At 34.1% G+C, this 21,853-nt stretch overlaps 1 protein-coding gene across 1 annotated transcript in view; it reads left to right on the forward strand.

The window, feature by feature from the left end:
• LOC126847480 (tetraspanin-2A) overlaps positions 1–21,853 on the forward strand; it is a 112,215-nt gene that overhangs the window by 41,369 nt on the left and 48,993 nt on the right. The window contains exon 2 of the mRNA XM_050587738.1: positions 831–1,028. Coding sequence (XP_050443695.1) covers positions 831–1,028 — 198 coding nt within the window. The remainder of the gene's footprint in view (positions 1–830; positions 1,029–21,853) is intronic.

The raw sequence follows: 21,853 nt of genomic DNA on the forward strand, positions 1-21,853 counted from the left end.
GTCTGTCTAAGATCATTGTATGTAAGACGATCACCGGGCAGCAACTTGTACTACTATATGATGGACGTGCAAAAGTTTTTGAATCGCACACTTAGGACTCGCACAACAGCGAAACGTTTGTCGAGAGAAGTTTTGTGCTGGTGCAATGTCTTGGCGACACAAACGTGCACCGAAACACAAATCTCGTATACTACTTACATTTAACGGGTAACGTAGCATTGCAATTTTCACCAAGAGGAACATATTATATTCTGGCATATTGGGGGGGGGGGGAGGAGTCAAACAAAGTTTGACTTAAGATTTTTAAGAAAATTATACATGTTACAGCCCCACACTAAACCTATCCTGCGTTTAATTTGCAGACCTGAAGTGCTAAAAGTTATAGTTAGTTAAAGAAAAAGCGAAATACTAAAGAATAAGTTCCTACCCTATTAACATTTTTCAGGAACAATTACTGATCTATAGAGTAGCTACATGAAGAATCGGTTAAGCGGTTTAGAAGATAATATCTTGTGGTCGGGTAAAAAATAGAAACACATACTATTAAAGACAATACCTTTTTTAGCTACGCGTCGAAGCTAAAATTAAATAAGTAAAAACACGATAAAACGAGTAGGTCGTATTTGATAAAATACTATTTTTTTTTTTTATTATTATAGTCATTCAACTTAAATCATAAGTTTTGTTGAATAGTTGTGTAATTGTTATTAAGAAACAGCTTCTGAAAGATGCTATAGAAGTTTTGTAACACGAATCGCTAGATAAAATGTATGCGTTTTTTTTTTTTTTTTACTTTTACTTGTTTAACTCTTGTCGTTATTTGCCTACAGATTTCCGGGGTTTTCCTACTTGGCTACGTGGTGTACACAAGACTGGACACGACCCTCCAAGAGTGGGTCGACATACTTCAAGTATGGGATGTTTACGTAGGATTGTACATACTGATATTCGCGTCCATTGTTGTGATACTGGCTCCTTTTTTATCCTGCTTCGCCGTCTACCAAGAAATCGCCCAACTGCTCACGGCTGTAAGTACCTTATATTATACGCATCTACGGTAGTAATGAAAAACAAAAAAACAAATTAATTGGGCGCAAACCACACACTGGTACAGTATGTACCGAAGCCGTTACTGAAAATAATGAAGGGCGGTATAATATTGCCTATACAGAACTCTTCAAAAGCAAACAGCATGCAGTCCCTTTTAAACATTATATTGCGTGATAAATATTTAAGGAATATTTGAACATTCGCAACTATACTGCGTGACTCCGGTTTGTTGGCGTATTCTAGACCGTTTAATTTAAATAATATAATTCTCAAACTTCAATATTGTAATAGCTGTTAAACAGTGCGCAAAACAGTGGTCGTCCCTTTGTGCCTCACACTGTGTTTTAATGGATTAGCGATACAAACTCAACCGTAAGTGCTGACTAATTTAAACGTACATTTTAACAATCGGAAGTTTACCAAACGATCAGACTAAGTTTAAGTTTCTAAGGGCTTTTGCGGTTACCGGTGTTCCCCGGCCACGGGATAGAATAGGTAGTATTCTAAGAATACCGACTCCAAAACGCCATCTTACTGGTTGTTCAATAATGGACGGAGCAAGAGTAAGTAATTGTGAGTAACACTGTGCCGTACTTAATTGTCACTTTGAGAAACTACAGAATGCCAACTCGGGACTATATTTAAGGAACTCCAAGGGCTTTAGTTTATTTATAAAACGTTATATCTATAAATCGTCATATTTCATCCGCTGTCGTCTCAACTATTAACACCTTTTTTATTGATCTGTGAAAAAAAATCCACAATTAATATCAACCAAAACTGTTTGAACGTGTTTAACGGTAACTAATACAGTCTGCTGTAAAATCTATACATTAATGATAAGACATGGATTGATGTCTTAGCAATTATTGTAAAACTGGCTCTTCTACGGTCCAGCCCAAAAGCTCACGTCCTCGTTAAAACCTACACGGACCGAGTTGTGCGCCACAGTGCTTTTAGTAAGGTGCACCGACAATTATTGTTGCAAACGAGGGGTTTGTCCCAAACGCGTTTCTCGTCTCAGGCAACACGTGCACACGTGCCATTATAAATGGCTTGATTTATTTTTTTCATAAAAGTAACGAAAACGTGTGTGTGGATAAAGGCAAGTCAGCAGTGGGCGTCGATAAAAAACAAAATTGGACTAAAAAACGTGACTCGGACAAATACCGAGCAGCGCAAATAGTCTAAGCACAATGTGTTGCTGCGATACCTGTGCGCGATATGTGTGCGTTATAGGTAATGTGTGTGTGTGTGTGTGTGTTTTGCGTGGAAATCCATCAAAGGCACAGTAAATGCCCCGGCATAGGTACATACATACATACATACACAAACACACACTCGTGCATTCACACGCAGTCAAAACCCACACCCACGGCCCGAACACTTTTGTATTTGCCTTCCGACTTCCGGCGGCCCATTCATTTTGATTAAACTCCGGTGATTTACGACTGGAGCTGCGAACGAGACACGCCGAAATCTTGGGTTTTATGAAGAATTACGGTTTTGCACCTCCCTCGCGCCCTCTGCACGGTACACGCGAGCCTTTGGCTGCAGGGGAAGGCGGGGAAAGCCGCACGCCCGGGAGAAAGGTGGGCAGGCGGCGCGTACGGCCAAATAAGCTGCTGCTGCTGCTGCACCGTGGCTTCGGGTATTTGATTTTGTTTTTTAACGCGAAAGGATTTAAAAAGTATATCTACGGATAAAATACAACGTTGGCCGTCGGCGATAAAATATCGTCTTGACCGACAACGCCAACAGATGAAACCATTGTACGGTTATTGATTGCGATATCTGGTTTATGAATCTGATAGTATTGTGAAAATATTTCTATGGAAATTCAGCCGAGAGCTTGGTAATTTAATTGTTTCGCTTAAATGCGGTTGAATGATAAGTATAGAAAAAAAAAATGATTTACAAATTATGACACGACCAAACACAGACTATTTTTATAATCATAATAAAAAGCAAATTGCAGTTTACAGCTTGCAAAATAAAATATATATATAATGCGCTTATTTCGTTAGAGTTGTTTAAAAAGTAAAAAATTAGTTTCAACAAAAACCCGAGTAGTAAATGGACGTTTTGTATAATACGTTATTATGTGTATAATATTTTAAACTTCACACATTTATTGCGTTGTTTCGGTAAAACCCTTTTTACAAATGTGTGCATCACAAATGTTTTTTAAAAGTTAAAGTTAAAACTTTTTTTTTTTTTGAAAATATAACGCTCGACAGTAAAAATGTTGTAAAGTTGAATGAATAAATTACTTTTGTACAAGTTGCGAACACGCCAAGTGCTATTTTATGTACCGAATACAATACATCACTATAGCCATGATTAACTGCGGTGATAAATTGTATTTTTGAATATTATTCTGCTTCTCTCGACTAGTTGAAGTTCAATCTTAACGCGCGTGTCAAATCTTCGACGATGTATTGTACTTTTGGGTGTAGTGAAAAATCATAATTTTGGCTGCGCACACCCGACATACACTCTGGGGAGCTGTTCAAATTTGAAATTACCATAACGAACGTCTCTGGTCGTGGCCAATTACAATACATTATATGTACAATCGATTACCAACGTAGTGCGGTTTTACTTATACCTATCGTACACTTGTAAGGTAAGTGTCTTAATTCTAATTGTACTTCTAAGTGATTTATATGTACAGCTCAGATTCAGCGTAGCCGCAACAACGTTATTGTACAAGTTCCGGCTTATCCGTCTTAAGATGCACTGACTATATTATCACAGATTAGATCATTTCTCTTTTATCTAATCCGAGATATTATCACGACAATTTTTACACTTGAATATGCGGTCACACTGATTTCGTTTTGAGTCATGTGACCGCCATGGTGTTTGTCTGTGGTACGATTGATGTCTGTCAACTAAAATCAAAAGCATAAAATTAATTGGAATTTCCAATTATCCGGTATAGTAAATATATTTGTTTTTTATGCATCATAGGACTTTGATATGTTTTTATTACCCAATATATTATGCGTACATGCATAGATTAGTTTTTTTTTGTTAATTAAAATTATTAACGGTTACCAAATTGCCAAAACGAACCAATTATACAGTATTGTGTTCACTATAGTTATATAAATAGAAACAATTTGAGTAAAATGTCCCTCAAAATATCATGGAAAAAATATATTATTATACTTGTAATAACCTTTTCCCCGTTTTAAATACCAATTTGCTTTATTTATCAACAAATGCATTACCCAAGATGTAATATTATAATCTTGTTATTATCATATGCAATTACAGGACGACCTAACAGTGTTATAACTATTTTACTGGATCGACATAATACTGAAAACAATAGGATGCGACTCCCTTCAAGTCGTATCTTCTCCTTCTCTGGCTAATTCCACACGATAGAGGTCAGACGTCCTTATATTCTATAACATAGTATAAACGAACATGTGAATACAATTAACCTATGATAATGAATATATTGTTTGTTAGTTATTGATATTCCTTTAATTAGTACTCTAGTTGCGCAAATCCGATTATAACATTCGGTCGGATAAGCTGCTTAATAGTAAACAGACACTCGATGGAAACTTATACTTTAATTTGTAAATTGAACCGCTTTTGACGTATATTAAAGCTTAAAAAGAATATTTAAAAAAGTTTAATGTTAATTTTTATAAACTATTTGACGTTGAAACAGTCCGACGGTCATTTCTTTTTTCTTTACATTTATAACTCCTTGTCACCATCAATGGACTGTATTCACATAAAGTTCTTTTGTCTAAACCTATACCTACACTACTTTATGATATTATAATCTGTCTTATCGTTTCGTGCAACACCCACGCGATACACATGTTTATTTTTACAAATTCCTGTTTGCTGATGTTTTTTTTTGTACACAATTTTAAACTCTCGTGCTTCGCGTTTTTACTTGAGTAAAAATAAATATCGTGTGGTTGTCAGAAATCGTTACCTACTGTAGTCGATAATATACTTTTGAACGTCGAGAAAACAAATATTACACAAATGAAAAACCCACGCATAAACCTCGTCGTATGTAGGCTTTTCTTATGCATGTGCTTATATTATATAAATGTTAAGAATTACCGGACGGGCAAAATGCGTCGTATGACGTATTGTTATTGACGTTTTCGACAGAGACAGAGAGAGAGAGAGACGGTAGTATAATAATAATAAGCGTGACGGTCACATGTTGGTTATTTTAACGAGGGTAGATATAGGAACAAAATAACAGCGTGGGTGGTGGCGAGGGTGACTTTTGGGAAATAGGCGGCGTTGGAAAGAAGCACTTACGCAAAACGTTTGCAACCAACACGAGCTGCACTTATTATACACTTAAGTACACGGACACGAGTCGCTTTTTAACAAATTATTCTCACTTTATTTTCCACGGCCAACAATTCTTCTACCAACCCATTTTGTTATTTTTATTTTTATTTTTTTTTTTACCGCTGTTGACTTTTATTTGATTTTCATTCGACCGTCGCTGCTGTATTTGTATTACCACAGCTAGATGCCCAACGTACTGTTATCCGACCTTACCCTTCCTTTGTGGTATATGATATACAACCATTGACGGCGGTGGTGTGGTGCTTGGCACGTCCAGTTGTACGTATTTGTATTATTATTATTGTGTATAAAATATTATAACCACCACCAGTGTGGAGAGCAGTTGTTTGTGTGTACTGCATATTATATACCTGTACAACAGACACAGTAATAATAATTGTGTGTGTAGGACTGTCGAGGAGAGGTGGCTGGGGAAGGTGCAAAAGGCTGTAACAAATTGCCAACAGTCGAGTCACTCGGCCGGTACATAACTCACGGGGCGGCCGCCCGAATGATTGTGCGTCGTTTGTGGGTTATTTATAACCAGTTCAGCCGGGCGCACAGTGTAAAATATAAATTGGTGACTAAACGAATAACGAGACAAGTGGACGGGTGTGCGGTGGCGGTGCCCCGGCTAAGAAGTATGGGTATCGATCTAAATTTGCTAAGTGCCAAGGTGCCTCGAAATAAAAGGGGTCTAAAAGTTTTCGCTAAGACGTCGTCGTCCGCCGCGGTGGGCTGTGCTAGAGGCGGCGGGGACGAGACTATTATAAAGGACTGCCATTATACGCCAGCACGCAGGTATAATGTTGTAGAATGTTTTTTTTCCCCCTCACTATACTTACTTGCTCCCCATCACTCGTTCTCTGCCTCGCCATATCCTCCACTGCGGCGCACGTTAAAAAGCAGCCTGCTAATTATTATAATGTACTCTTGGCTTGCTCACGGACCGGCTGATGAGTACACCGCGTATGGGATATAATAACAATAAACGTGTCTTGAAGTGTGCATAGGCGAAAGCATAGCGGTCACGGTACACTACCGCATCGAGGACGGTAGCCGTAAGAAGGGGCCACAGTAGCTTCTAATTGGAAATCTATATTATAGTCTAGTAGGTCAGTATGAAGAGACCACATACATGCTCACACTTAGGTATTTACTTTTTTGCGTATTCGTTCAGCTCACTCCTCTCCCCTCCCTCCCACACAGTCCTCTAAAGTGAGCCCTCAGAGGATTATAGTTCTGCAGCGACCAGTCAGAGGTCCAAGCGATAAACGTTGGACAGCGATTATGTCTTATATGGTATCTATAAGTAGGAATTTTTACTTATCAGATGTGTTCATTGTCCTTTCTTCCCCTCTGCTTCCTCTGTCTACAATCTCCTTCTTCCCCTCCGCTTGTCAATGATCTCCTGATCAGGCGCCATTATTAACTGTAGCTTCTCACTAATCTTTTATCAGCCGTTTCTTATCACTATGGAGTTAAGTTAGGTTAGCTTAGGTTAGGTCGGATCTAAACTTTTTTTCTGGAGGGGTCCAAATTAAAGAATTAAGCCAAGACGTTTTATTTTTGAAAAACTACAAGATAATGAAAACATGGACCTCCCCCCCTCCAGAACACAAGAACAGTAAGACTCAGTAAAGACTCAGCTGTTTGGCTAAGGCAGGAAAGTTTGGTCTGACCTCGTGAGATAAGATGTTACCGTCGTAACGTTTTAGCGCGTTTCTTTTGTAATTTAAGCGTCGCGCATACGGTACCAAACAGATGGAATGCGGCTTAAGACGACAGGTGCGTCAAGGGTTTAAGTAGCCACTTTATACATACATGTTATTATCATAGGCGGTTTTTCAAGAACACGACGTTCGCAGAAGTCTACTTCGTCCGGGTAGGGCGACCGAGTGAAAATTAATTAAGGTTTTCGCCGTGGTAGGAAAATATAAATGCGCTTCCCCTTCAAGACATGAATCTAATTTTAGAGCTAACCACCGCGCAATGACTATGTTCCACCCGGTAAACACCTTTGTGCACGCCGCCGCCGCTTTGAGTAAGTGCTATGTTTTCGTTGGGCATAATGAATAGCTGTAATTATGTCGCAAGAACGCGTTTGCCGATCCGCTTACGTCGACTTTAAGACAAGTGCTTTTGGCGCTTAAGACGGAATATATTGAACGCTTGTCCCATAAAGATTAAATCCCGCGAATACCGAAAACGTGAACCTCAATTTGTCAATTTTGAGTTCCTCCGAAACGTTCCACTAAACATATTCGGGTCGGGCAATACTGAGAATCATTTTTTTTTTTGTAAACAGTAACACCAACAAGCGTTTGTTGAAGATTGTCTTAATCTTTCTAATTATTTATAAAAAAAACACTAGTTTAAAATAATACACTTAAGAGTGTTTCTGCAGCAATGTCACCATCATGGACGCTCACAACTGACTGAGAATTTTTTTCTAGAATAACACCACAGATTAAATAAAACCAGACAGTGCACTACTACTACATAGTAAAACAAAAGATTTTCAAATAACGATTTTCGATAGGTTAAAACTTAATGCAGTAGGTCCAAATTATAATGCTGAAAATTTTGGTACACGCTATTTACAATAATTACTTAAGAATTAAGATAAGAATTACTGATAACAAGTAGTTGATAACCGAAGGTTGATTGTGATAACATTACAGATACTTGATCAAATGTCTTTGACCACACTGTAGAATAGAAGAATTATTTATTTTTCCATCACACTGACCTGAGATTATTAAGTTAAAGTTAATTAATTAAATTTTGTTTACATTTTTCAACTTTCTTGGAGTGCAATATTTTTGGTTTTATTTGATATGTAATAACACTAGTCTTTAATTTTATCTTTGAAAATTGTTACAAGAATAAAATAAACTATGATTCAATAATAGCTTGTGGAGAGCACTCTTCGCTTGTCGATTCTGAATTTATAATATATACTACTTGGAAGTATGACTAAGATATATATGCATATATACATATGTACAGATAATGTTTTACAATGTCTTTTACAAAAGTCCACGTTTTAAATTTCAGTTAGTTTTTGATATCTAAAAAACTATTGCCACAACGCATAAATAATTTAGACAAATGTGTGATATAAGTAATGCACTACTTCTGTTGGAAAAAAAGATTAAACAACGAGCTTAGTGGAAGAAGCTTCGACTTTAAAACGACTGGGTTTTTATAGTTCGCCGTGTGTGTGTGTGTGTGCGTGTGTGTTAATCAAAGGTCTGACTTATTTGCCACGGTTAAGCTGCCTACGTTGTGTTTTCACACTTCTTATATTGCCGCCGCCATTACCGATCTAAATGGCAATCCCGTTGACCGTAGACGTCCGTTTACATTGCTATATATATATATATATATACACACATACAGCCGACTTTTTCAGAGGATTATATTATTATTGCTATCGTTATTATTACAACCGAGGCGGGCTTCGGCTTTTATCCCAAAGCCCGATCTAAACGACATCCGCAATGAAAAGAGAGGATTTTGAACGGCGAAAAAAAAACAACAAAAAAGTGACGCTCAAAGAAAAGAGTAAAGACCGTGTAGCGCCATTTACTTAGGAAACGAAAGAAATAATATTGTGCGCGTTTCTTTTGTGTGCGCCAAACGATAATAATATGCACTGGCCGCAATGACTGATGATTGCCCTTCTGCCACGGCTATTCATTAAAATGCCATCTTGGCAAATATGCAAATCCGCCGTAATCTATATATATATATATATACATACATACGGTTGTGGTAAACCCGTTTCCGGAGAGAACAAAAACAACTGACCCCACACTGGTGAACGCTTCACATGGTTCCCCGGTTGAAATTTAAATGTCTACATTTTCGACCAGCCTCGGCGATGGCAACTGCGTGCATATTTTTCCATAATAATTTTTTCAGTACAGTTTTACAAAAGCGCATCTCGAGTGGTTGAGCAGATGTCGAAGAGTGGTTAAAGATATCCGCCAAACAGAATATTTTTTTTATTGTAATATAATATACCGCGCTTTGTATTAGAATATTTCAGCCGTCAGCGTTTACTTAAACGCGAGGCGAATCGCTTCGTGTTACAACAAAAATAATTATTTAACGGCGTTTTCTATAGGCAAATTCGCTACTCTATTGCATAGGTGGCCACGCAAAATCATTTTGACTTGAGATTATTAAGGTTTGCTCACAGTAATTTTCAATTTGTTCGGAGCGCACTATCTGGTTTTATTTGATCTGTGTGGTATTATATCAATACACAACAAACAATAATTATGTATGGATACAAAAATAACAGTGGTGTAGCCTTAAGGGAAACGGAAAGCGTCATTTTCTGAAATGTCTAACGAACAGATTTCAAATTTTTATTTTATATATATAGTTTAGCAGCTTCTTTATGAGAGCCAAAAGACCGATTTTTTTGTTTTTGTTTTGAAAAACATTTTTTTTAAGCATTTTTATTTTTACTTTTTTTAAATTTTTTCAAATGAATCTAATTAATTTTCTAACTGCTAAATAAAAAATCAGCCGTTTAGCCTCCACAGGAAAAACAGCAAGCTTTACATACAAAAAAAAATTGAAAACCGTCCAATAGATACGCCGAAAAATTACTTTTACCAAAGAATTTTTTTTTATCAAACTTTCGCCATAACTCGGAGAAAACTAACATTATAAAAGTATTATAAATTTTATATTTTTTCTCCTTAAAATTAGCTGGCATATAATAAAAATGGCTACTAGATCAATATTTGTCGGATCCTTGCCTATCCTTTGCCCCTTGTTAAATAGCGGTTTCCGTTCCCATTAACAAGATCAGCTGTACAACGTCAAAACACAGTATCTGTATTTATCATAATTTTCCAGGAGATCCATATATTTTTTGTTAAATGATTCAGGCCTATGTAACTGTAACTGTGTGTTTTTGACGATGATGTTATAGACAAATTTAGCATGTTTTAGTACCAATAATTATGTATAAAAAAGTAAATTTTAATAAAATTGTTGGTTACTGTGTTTTGAAGTTGTACAGCTGCGATGGCCGCTGCGATTAGTGGTCATCGTTAAAAGTTTTTTTGAACACATTCGTTTGTATACGTTTTTATTGCACTATATAAATAAATTATATAGTTAATAATTAATACCTAATGGTGTATTATAATTGGTTCAGATGATACAATATTATACAATATGCATGACTCCGTGTTGTTTCATCGACGGATGTGTTCATTATAGAAAATTATATGTTTTTTTTTTTTATCCGAATTTCACTTGTATTAAATTTTTAAATGTCGATTTAAAAGCGTTCCGACCGAGCAGAACGCCGAGCAACGGTCCAGGGAAAATGTATCAAGAGATATGAGGGCGCACTTTATATAAATCGCCATCGTTGTACGTGACCGTGTGTTTTATTTCTTTTAGCCGACAGCCTTTGAATAATACATCAGTGCCCCTTTATCGACGTAAATATTTGATTATTATACTAGCAGTTCCGATAAACATAGTCGAAAAATACTTGTTTGTGTACAACCAAAATTTCCAGACAGCACATAAGTATTAAGTCCCACGTTGTTCATCTTGTAGATTCTGGTGTCGAGTAATAAAAAAATCATAAGAAGTGAATATTTTACTCGGTTTAATACACAAGTTCTTCTTATTCGGTTGACTACAGTCTAATGATTGCTATTGGTGCAGAATGAATGAGTCGTTCATCTGGAGATTGTAATTTTAACAGAATGCTTATCCCAATGACGACACAATATTTTTTACTATTCTAAAATCCGCCTGGGAAGCAGAGAAAAGTGTGCGAAAATAAGAAATAATCTCAAAACAATTTAAAGTTCCCCGTTGATTACAATCGCTATGAATTTATTAAAACGGCATTAGCTAGGAAAGTTCATATAGAAAGTAGAAGAAAGTGAAAATCTACTGAGTCCAATTATGAGTGCTAAAGCTAGTTGGAAAATTTCAATAATATTACTCATGACCTAAGCCACGCTATGTAGTTGTTTCATATCTAAGCGTTTAATATATTATGTAACTATATTTTAATACCACTTTATTATGCCTTTTAAATTCTGTACAGACTTGTGTTCTAGTATTGTAGTTGGCTGTAGTATTTAATTTTGCTCACATTTACATAAATACTAACTACTCCTATAAATTATGTTTTTACCAGTGTGGAGAGAAACCATGGAGCCTTGTAGCTCAAAAAACAGGAAATTTTAGAAACGTCACGTCAACTAACAAGATTAGAGTAGTAAGAGTAGTGCAAATTATTTAAATTTTAACGTTTCATTATTATAATTTGATTTTACATGCTATGTAGTATTTTTTCTGTTCTAAAGCAGTTAAACTAAAACTACAACAAGCAGTTGAATCGCGTTAGGCGCTCCAATAGCACAACACCTACAAGAAGTAGTAGATACGGTTATGTTTTTAAGACAGACTTCAATTAGTTAAGAAGCTTCCTCGACCTATTTGGTTTTTTTTTAAATTTAGTTTTTTATCATCCGGTACAGTATTTTTTAAAGTGTGTAAAATATATTATACAATAGTCATGACGCAAAACTTACACAATATAATACAGTAACATCACAGCCGTCAATGTAGTGTATATTTTGTGGAAGTTTTTGCTTCCACATAAGTAACGTGATGTAGTAAATCGACCAATGTAGCCCACACATTATTACGAAGGGGAATATAAGAAACCGTAAAAATGTCATCCACCGTTTTGAGATTGACGCAATAATTATGTTTCAAAAGCCACAAAACGTCTGAGGAGAACCCACATATTTTGTCGGTGAAGTTATTCCAAACGAAAATGCGTTACAGCCCTGCTTTCGAATGCCACATACAACAATAATAATTGCTTTTGAATTTCTTTGAGTCGCCGTTAACCCCTTTGTTGTGTTTAAGACAACTGTAATAGTGTAACCACTCATTACACCGCATCTGTGTAATGTTATTATTCGTACTACATAAAGTCTTCACAACTTTTCCACTCAACATAGTTATGTATTTAGGTCTTGGGAAGGGTAATTTCTCGGTAAAAACACTTTATAAGAAATCTGTATAATAAATTCAAAATTGACACAAGTCGTTAAGCGAGTAGTTTTATGTAGAGTAACTTTTGAAATTCCAATCACAAAACTCTGTGGCGTTATAGCTGAAGTTGATATGAAAATGTGATTTCCCAAAACCAATTAACATACTGTAATAATATATTCAGTCAGAAAAAAATCCCATTTTATCACAACGCCATCAACTTTATCGAATAAAGTGATTGGTCTGATTGTTTTCTTTTTCATCATCAAATTAAATATCAAGTTTGCCATTTGACTTTCAAAAGTCTTCCAACAAAACTATATCTATTTTGATTTTATAAACATTTTCCATTATCGTTTTAAGTTATACACAACATCTCGATCATCCACTTTATTGTCGGTGTCCTGTTGGCTTTTACTACGACAAAACTATCTGTTGGCAAATTATAATTACAATTTCTTGTCTTTGGCTCGTTTTATAACAACAACAATGTTACTTGACTTTAAATAGCTTTAAAAATATTCTATAAAGTTCAGCGAGGCTTTCCTTATAAAGGAAAACGAGGAACCGATGTGTGCGCTGTAAATAAAAGGGTCATTAAAAATGTTATGCCGTTTTCTTAGTACACGCACGCGGTGTAAATCGCTCAAGTCTTGTTTGGTATGTAAACAGATAATAATAATAATATAAAGATGTATGAAAACAGTAAAATAATAATATCACAACGTCACGGATCATTAACCGTCGGTGGTGATAATAATACATTAACAATGACATTTAGACCTCGATAAAACGAGAGAAAAAAACCCCTGACCATAAATCCAATGCTATTGAGTTGGAATGCCCTCTAGGTCGTCGTTGCGTTATCTTATTTTTATATTTTCTCTTCGTCTTCGGGAACTTTATTTATTTAATTTTTTTTTTCTTTTTTTCCATAATATTATACCCCGGCGCCGCCGGAGATTGTCACACAGAGCACACATGAGAACATAAAAATTTATCACAACCAACATGAATAAGGACATTATCATTATCATTACCCTTTGTCTTGATAGTATTATCCCTTTTGTTCTGCGGTGGTCGTTTGCTTTTACCGTTTCGATTGTTGTTACTCAGATCCGAAAACTGCCACCGATCCATAATGTGGTCGTTTTTAGGAGCCAAAACTGTATTATACACAATATTATTATCATATTTTTTCAATAATTTCCCACCGCAAAACAGGTACTAAAACGTTATAGTTTATAGTTTTTCCGCTGTAACAATAATTTTGAATATAATTCTAAAACCGTATAAATATTTACACCGCCATTGAAATTGTATTACAATTCTATATGAGCTTTTCCATTCACAACAAAAAATAATATTACCGTTAATTTTTTAGTTTTTTTTTCAACAATATGCACGTTTGTACTAATTTACATCAAGGCATTTTTAATCAATTATACTTAAACTATTATTAATATCTCTATCGCGCTTGTCAATAATTTCCTCGACAATGGGACCACCGACATTTTTTATTCTACATCGATTACATTTTTAAATCAATTGAAAATGCTGCTGTTTAAATTCCATGTCGTCGGATATTTGTGTAAGCGCACGGTATTGGATAAGGCAAAGCCCTTGTGAATTGTTTAGACGTTGTGTGTATAGAGTGTTTCTTTTTTCTTTCATTTTTAAAACTTTCCACCTTCGTTTTCGGTTCGACAGGATGTTGAAGGATAACGCGAACTTAAGCCACCGAGGATTTCACGGTGGGGCGAAAAAACAATAATGAAGAAGCCATAAAAACTCGGAAGGGGTATTATTGCACCTGGATTTGCAACCAATAAATCACGGCTGCCAGCTACAGGAGGTCATCGGGGAGTGGTAAAGGGGAAAAAATAAACCTGGTTTCGATAGTAATAAAGAGGGTCGGAAAAAGATCCCTAGGAAGAAAAAAATTTCCCCTTCTCGCTGTGTTGACCGCTTTTGCATAATGTCTGCGTCAAAATATTATTTCTATCCTTGGGACTTGTTGTTGTTGAATAATAGACAGCACTTTGTTACGGTCATACTTCTCTATTCTCTGTGCATAAAGGTCTGAAGATAAAAAAAAAAACAAAATATATAAACCATCACAGGGATGCTGTTGTTAATCCGATGATGGTTTTCAAATACTGTATAATGTATAATGTATCTCTTAGGTTGGACAAAAAAAATTTCTTTTTTTTCTCAGAACGCCTACAGAATGGGAAAAAGTAAAAGTTTATTATCTGTACCCAAGTGCAATCTTTAAAATGGAAACAAAATAATAGTTATTTAAGTTGTCAGTCATACATAGTCATGATTTAATGAAAATATGATCATGACTTCACTTGCTTTGGTATTTCTTAAACGCTGAAAGTATTCAGTCGGTTCCCTTAGGTTACAAATATTATGTATTAACATCAGTTTAAACGATTTTGGATGATTTTTCGAAAGTCCATGGCATTTATTTACTTTTTTCAGTAGATGCCGTTGGCACGCGGCTAACATGCAGCGATTTGTATTTAGAATGCCTATTAAACCAAATTCCAGCATAGCACAATGCTGCGGCTATAGGCCAAACTATTATTTATGCGCTCAAGTGAGCCGTTAAAACTTTTTGGCACAAATCACATACCCTAAAATATATTCATAAGTGTTTGTTTTTATTGCACGGAATGCACATACTTTATCACATACATACATTATATAATATGTAGTGCCGCCGTTGTGTGGTGAAAGCTCCCATCGCATATTATGTAGGTAAGCTTGTATTGTATTATTTGTTTTTTTTTATACAAGTCTTGTGTACTGAGCGTTGAAAGTTTAAATAATTACACAAAATCCCAACGATTTATCGTTTATGGAGCAATATTACAAAAGCCGCAAATATTTTTGTCATTCAAAATAATAAAAAATATAATGTAACAATATTGTATGTACTAATTTTTAGTGTGTGAGACAACTAGTTATAACCTGTAGTTTATAGTAACCAATGCTTTTGATCAATAAAAAAATATATAATGTATATAAAATAATTTGTCTTCTGAGTAACCATATAATCATATAGAGTTGCCTGAATATCGGATCGTTATTTGGATAAACCTATTAGCGTTACAATATAATTGCATACATAACTTTTAATTGTTTGCTCCAAACCCGTTCAACAACGCAGAAGTTTTTAACAGGAAAAGCTTTTATTGACTTAAACAACGGTTTCGACGAATAGCAAAGGTCAAGTGAGACATTGACGTGACGTGAGTAATGGAAGAACGTGACGTGGCGTTTGCCCGTTTGGCTATTATATTATTTTGATGTGTTATTGGAAACAATTAACATGCATGACCGGGTCTACACCGTCAAAACGTCAACATTGTGTTTCCCATACAAAGTCGCAACAAAATAGCACAAAATATCTAAAACACAACGCATATTTCCAATGGCCTTTGTAGGTGTACAAAAGCATAATAAATAATGATCGTCATGTTATTATATTGTGTTTAATTTACTATTTACCAGCTACCTATCGAGCCAATTAAAAATGTAAGCAAACGTTAATTAATAATATGTTATAATAACGATATAACGTGAAGTCGAATCAATAACTTGATTAGTACCGTGACAAGTTCTGAATATTCAAAATGCAAACAAAACTGAGTTTTTTGCCATTCATTTGGGTACTAAAATGTTTGAACGACATTGATGTTGTATTACAGTATTACTTATACACAAGCAAATAAACTTAATCCTCGAGGTTACTTACTGAGAAATTTAGTAAAATATGCAGAGTCGTTTGCGCGGTAGCAGGGATAACAGATTTGTATTGTTCGCCTAACGCTTCTTAGAAATGTAATTAATAAATTGTCGTTTCGTGTTAATAATTAAACAGCAGTTGGCAACTCATACCGATTGAAACATTTTAGCTGTATGTTAAACGAGACGTGTGTACTTGGGCATTTCCTTTCCCCGACGTACCTGTGTTTCCAGGTCAACGAATTTCAGTAGGTTAATAAGGTAGAAAATATCGTTTTGGTAGGTAATATATTGCGGAGAAACGTTTCAGAGTCAATATTGTATTGGTAATACCTATTGTAAAACAATAATGGCGCTCTAGTTGATAGATGTTATATTGAGTTTACACACATTTTACATACAATTCACATAGATAATTTATCAAATTGCTGCTGCGCCAAACGGATATAAATTTAGCCTATAGTAAAATAATATGTAATTCTATACATTGTGTATACCGTTACGAGCTAAGTTTCATAAGTTCTAAGCATTGTTATCATCGTCATCATTCATAAAGTAATCTAATCATTTAACGGTGTAGCATGTTTTGGCGAGCACTTTAACTGTTTGAATATTTAATGTGGGGTAGAATGTGAAAGAATAATTATTCTAAAGCACTGCCGCACTGTAGCTGCGTTTATGGAAAGTAAGTCATTTTATAAAGCATATTTTGTTACTATTTTAAGGCAGTTCTCGCGTAAGTACACAAACTGCTCGTCGCGTATAACTTTGAGTTTTTCAATGGAAATGCTTTAGGGCGTCTGAATTATTAAACGACTATGTAAATATTCTATGTACTTCCTCTCGAGTACCTACCGCTTTTATAAATTTTGTCACCTCAAGTGTCCTCTGGGTTTCTATAATAATTTGCGTTATACCTACTTGAATGTTAACATCGTGTAGAGCTACTAAACAGGCCTTGAACACCCAACGCATTCATTGCCCCACATTCTCTCCCCTTTCTCCTCTTTAACTTCCTATCTTCTATGATAGTGTTAATGACTCTAATTCCTACAATATTCTTAATTTCCGTTAATTAAACTATGTAATTGTCGAGCTAAAATATTCCAATTAAGGCTAATAATAATAAAAAAAATGTAATATATTATTTTAATAATGTCAAATGACTGAATGAATTTACTTCGTAGCTGCCTTTGCATTGGCCTTTGTCTCCAGCCGTTGGAATATTCGCTCGTTTCCGTTATTAGGTTTTCCTTTTTTACTTTTTTGATGATTTCTCCACACAAGGGGTGGCTAGAAGGCACACGGTGGGTAGAGGGGGGTAGTAATGTTTATTGTTGCCAAAATGCTCAAGGTTTTATCATACAACTACGTTGTGCATGAAATAATGATTTATTTGGCGACATTGCAAGTGTTTGCATATAGCGTTCCCCCGAGGGTTATACGTCCCAGTCAGCGTTGTTGTCGTTGTAATTAAAACTGGTCGAAAATTTGATATTACATTATTACTATTATCATCATCATCACTATGTTGTACATATAATATAGATACATAAAATATATTATAAACGCTCGGCATACTTGATTTACGGCTATGGGTGTTAGGTGTTATGGTTACCAGCGATAGTGGACGACCCAGCTGGTTAGGAGAGATGGTTTAGAAAGAAAAGGGGAGGGTAAAAGTGGAAGGGGTTGGAAAATATGCACATCGGGTTTCACACACGTTCGTTATGGGATGGTAATTGTCGTCGACATGCATTTTGATAAAATATAGTCTGAACTGGAGACGGTGTGTTGACATCCTGTTGTCCGTGCTGGTATAATATATAGGATTAATATATGGAAATTCTTGTACCAACCCACCCCCTCACCCACTCTAGCTTTACCCCCGTAAGTATCGCATACTTCCTCGTGTATCGTGTACTTCCCGTGGCGCATTTTCCGAAAACGCGGTAAACGGGGTAACGGTTTGATTTGATTTCCTCTTATATTTTATTCATCATCATCATATTATTATAAAACCGTAGTTTTAATAATACAATTATTACTATAGGTAGGAGGTACCTTTATCCGTGGAATTTCGCCAAATCCCATTGTATTTTGTGTACAGTACCCCGACATTATGTTGATGATGGTAATAATATGCATACGGTATTAGTCCCTATCACACTGCACCTAATTGATGTACCTTCAATTATGAAATGGAAAAAAAACCCGTTTGTCGAATCTCCCGAACTAATGCATATTGATGAAGCCAGAAATGTTATATTTTAATAAACCTGAAAATCTAAATAACATGGTTATTTTTTTATTTCCTACACAAATCGTCACAGCTATACACTCTGCGTTTCCAGCAACAACTATACAAGGCATAATATTACACAGTTAAAAGAGAACTCCCAAAAGTACAATTTCTACAACACAAATACTGTACTGTAAGAAATAATGACTTTGATTGAATTGACCAAATAATAGTAATTTAAATATAATAAAAATAATATGGTATTATATACCATATTATGATACATACTACCATTGGCCATTGATAGCTCATATATTTATTTAGATAAAAACATATTATGATTACTTTTTCCAAACGATTGTTATTACACCATTCTTAAATAAAACTTCCAATTATTATTATATTTATATAGTAAAATTAAACTTTTAGATGCGATGATGATGGCAGCGTTGGGCCTTCATGATGATGATGATGAGGTACAATGATTACATGGTATTGATCAGACAGAATACTAACTGATATAAAAAAATAAAAATAGATAAACTGCAGGAGATTTATTTATTTAATATAACCGTGGAAATAAAATCTACATAATCTATATAATTGTGCATGTGACTTTACAAGATATTTATGATAACCGGAATTCATGATGAATCCTGACGTTCCAACAATTCTTCTTCATTTTTTCTTATAATGTTTGTTACTCTTTCAAGACATTCATCAGCGAAAATTTCTACATTCTTAAATGTATTATTAGCGGCATTTTGTACTTGGTTTACTAATTTCAGATATTCTACAAATAGAGGTGCACATACATATTCTAAAACAAAAGAAAAACATTTTTAACAAATTATTAAATATCAACAGTTGTTGCACATGTCTCAGTAGCCAAGTTATATCCAAAAAGCGACCAAAATATATAAAAATAACTATAAATTCACATCTCCTGTCACGTAACGTGTACTTTGTCGCGCTATGACTGAGGCTTCGTTATACAGGTGACCAAAAGTGAAAAGTCAAATGTCATTAAATGTCGCAATGTGATTTTTGACCGATCGGGTATAATACAGGATGATCTATGAAGATGTTAATTTATATTATGCTAGTTAAATAGAAAATAGACATAGATCATAGACATGTCCACATTATTGCCTTGAATATAGTCTGAATTATATATTATACGTAGATAAAGATTATAGTGGTAATAAAAAGGGGCTTTACCGCCCATTTTATACAAATTCTAGTTTAACTTTATATATTTTTTTGTATAGAAATTTTTTTTGCAACATTGACTAAATAAGAAGTAGAAGAATAAATTATAAATATAAAAACATTTTTCAAATAAACTATAGTCATTTGAATACAATAATTTGTGTGTATGTAGAAAAATGTAAATAGTATAATAATGGATGATTAAAATAACGAATGTGATGTTTTTTGTACATTAGACTATTTAGATTTCCATTATTATACTGTTTAAAATTTTCTACATACACATAATTTATTGTATTCAAATATAGTTTATTTGAAACATGTTTATATATATATATAATTTATTCTTCCACTTCTTATTTAGTAAAACACTCGATGTCGCAAAAATATTTTCTAAACTTAACAATATATAGGGTTGAACTACAATTAGTATAAAATGGGCGATAAAGCCCTTTTTTATTACTACTGATTAATACTGAAAATTTTTAAGAAGCTTGACTACAATTAGAACTAGAAAAAACATTTTAACGACTTTTGAAAATAAATAGAATATGTTTATGTTTCTAAACCTAAGTAATTACGTTAAAGACATTGGCTTTACCACCTGTATTTAGTATATATATTATGTAGTGTTACTAAATCAAGCCGCTTAGAAAAAATTTAACTACATCGATGTAAAATTATAATATGTTGATTACACAGAAAAAGTTCTGCGTAAGGTTTTATATCTATTATCAACCGTATTAAAAAATACACATAGGTAATAAAGATTTTCTTAAGGATTTTTTAGCCATATCACTAATTTTAAACATTAAAATTAATACCAATATACCATTTAAGAACAGACAATTTAGTTATGTATGTTTTTTAGTTTTTATGCCAAGCTGAACAAAATATACAAGTATTAAATGAGATATTTTTTCCTTAATTCCCTAAAACAACCACTTCATAGTTTCACATCGAAGCTAAAACATATTCTTAATTTATAAAATAAATATAATAATAAATGCTTACGTGAAAATGTGTTTGACAATTTTTTATCCTTTTTATACTTCTTTATAGCATCATTATTTAACTTGTTGTCACCCACAAACTCGATAACCTTATTCTCATCTAGATATGTTTTTCCAGGTTCAATTAATTTTAGATAAGAATTGAAAATTGATTGTAGTCTCGGCTGAAATTTGTTTTAGTTAAATTACTCAACGAATCAAAATTGAGGCAAATTTCGATTAAATATATATTTGAATAAAAAATAAACTTTTATTCCATTATTCATTCATTTCAATTTAATCTTGATTAAATTAACTTTTTACCCATGAATTCAAGGATTGCCCAAAATTTAATTACCCATTTTTTTAGTCAGTACCTATCCATTTCTTTTTATCAATGTTAATATTTAGAATTTTTTTCGGCTATTAAAAAAAAAAAATGTTTTATGAGAATTCCCAGTATAAAAAATGGAATACATTCAACGATGCTATAGACCTTAATATACGAACATTGTTGAATTTTTTTATCAATTATTATTTTTCCATTAAAAGCTCTATAACATCCTATAAAAATGTTGTTGATGTATTAAAAAACATATATCCTATCATTCACCGTTCAATTATGAACAACATAATATAGTAACATGATAATATAAAATGAAGGCGATATTTAGTATTTTGTTTTTATAAAATTATTATTTTATTTAATTACCGGAACTGCTGTACGAGCGAATTTTGCTTCTTCTTTTGTTACATTGTCTCCCCAGTAACTTTGTGAAGAGCTAGAAGCTTCATATTTTACAGGAGGAGCCCGTACAGGGTTATTGGCAGCCATGAAACACGATATTAACAAAATAGCGAACTTATACATTTTTATTAGTGTTTAACTCGAGAACAATGTGAATTGAATGAAAATCTCTCTCTGCAATTTCCAGTTATATTAGAATGAAATAAACAAATTTCTGAATAAATATAGTTTTAAAAAATATTTTTTTCTAAAAAGCAAGCAAATTTTTATTTGCGAATTTAACGCCAAAACGTACACTGTGCATATTTTGTTGGTTTAACCCGATTCGAAGCGCTGAAAGATATTTTGATTTCGTCTTAGACACATGTGTTGTTTTTGATATTTTGTTTTTCTAGTCATTTCTACACATTTCAGGCAGATAATAATCCTATTCTCTTTTTA

The sequence above is a fragment of the Adelges cooleyi genome, unplaced genomic scaffold (assembly GCF_023614345.1).
Source record: "Adelges cooleyi isolate 19-005CV unplaced genomic scaffold, UGA_ACOO_1.1 ACOO_flye_CR_arks_rails_tigmint_CR_PRNA_108, whole genome shotgun sequence".
Classification (NCBI taxonomy): Eukaryota; Metazoa; Arthropoda; class Insecta; order Hemiptera; family Adelgidae; genus Adelges; species Adelges cooleyi.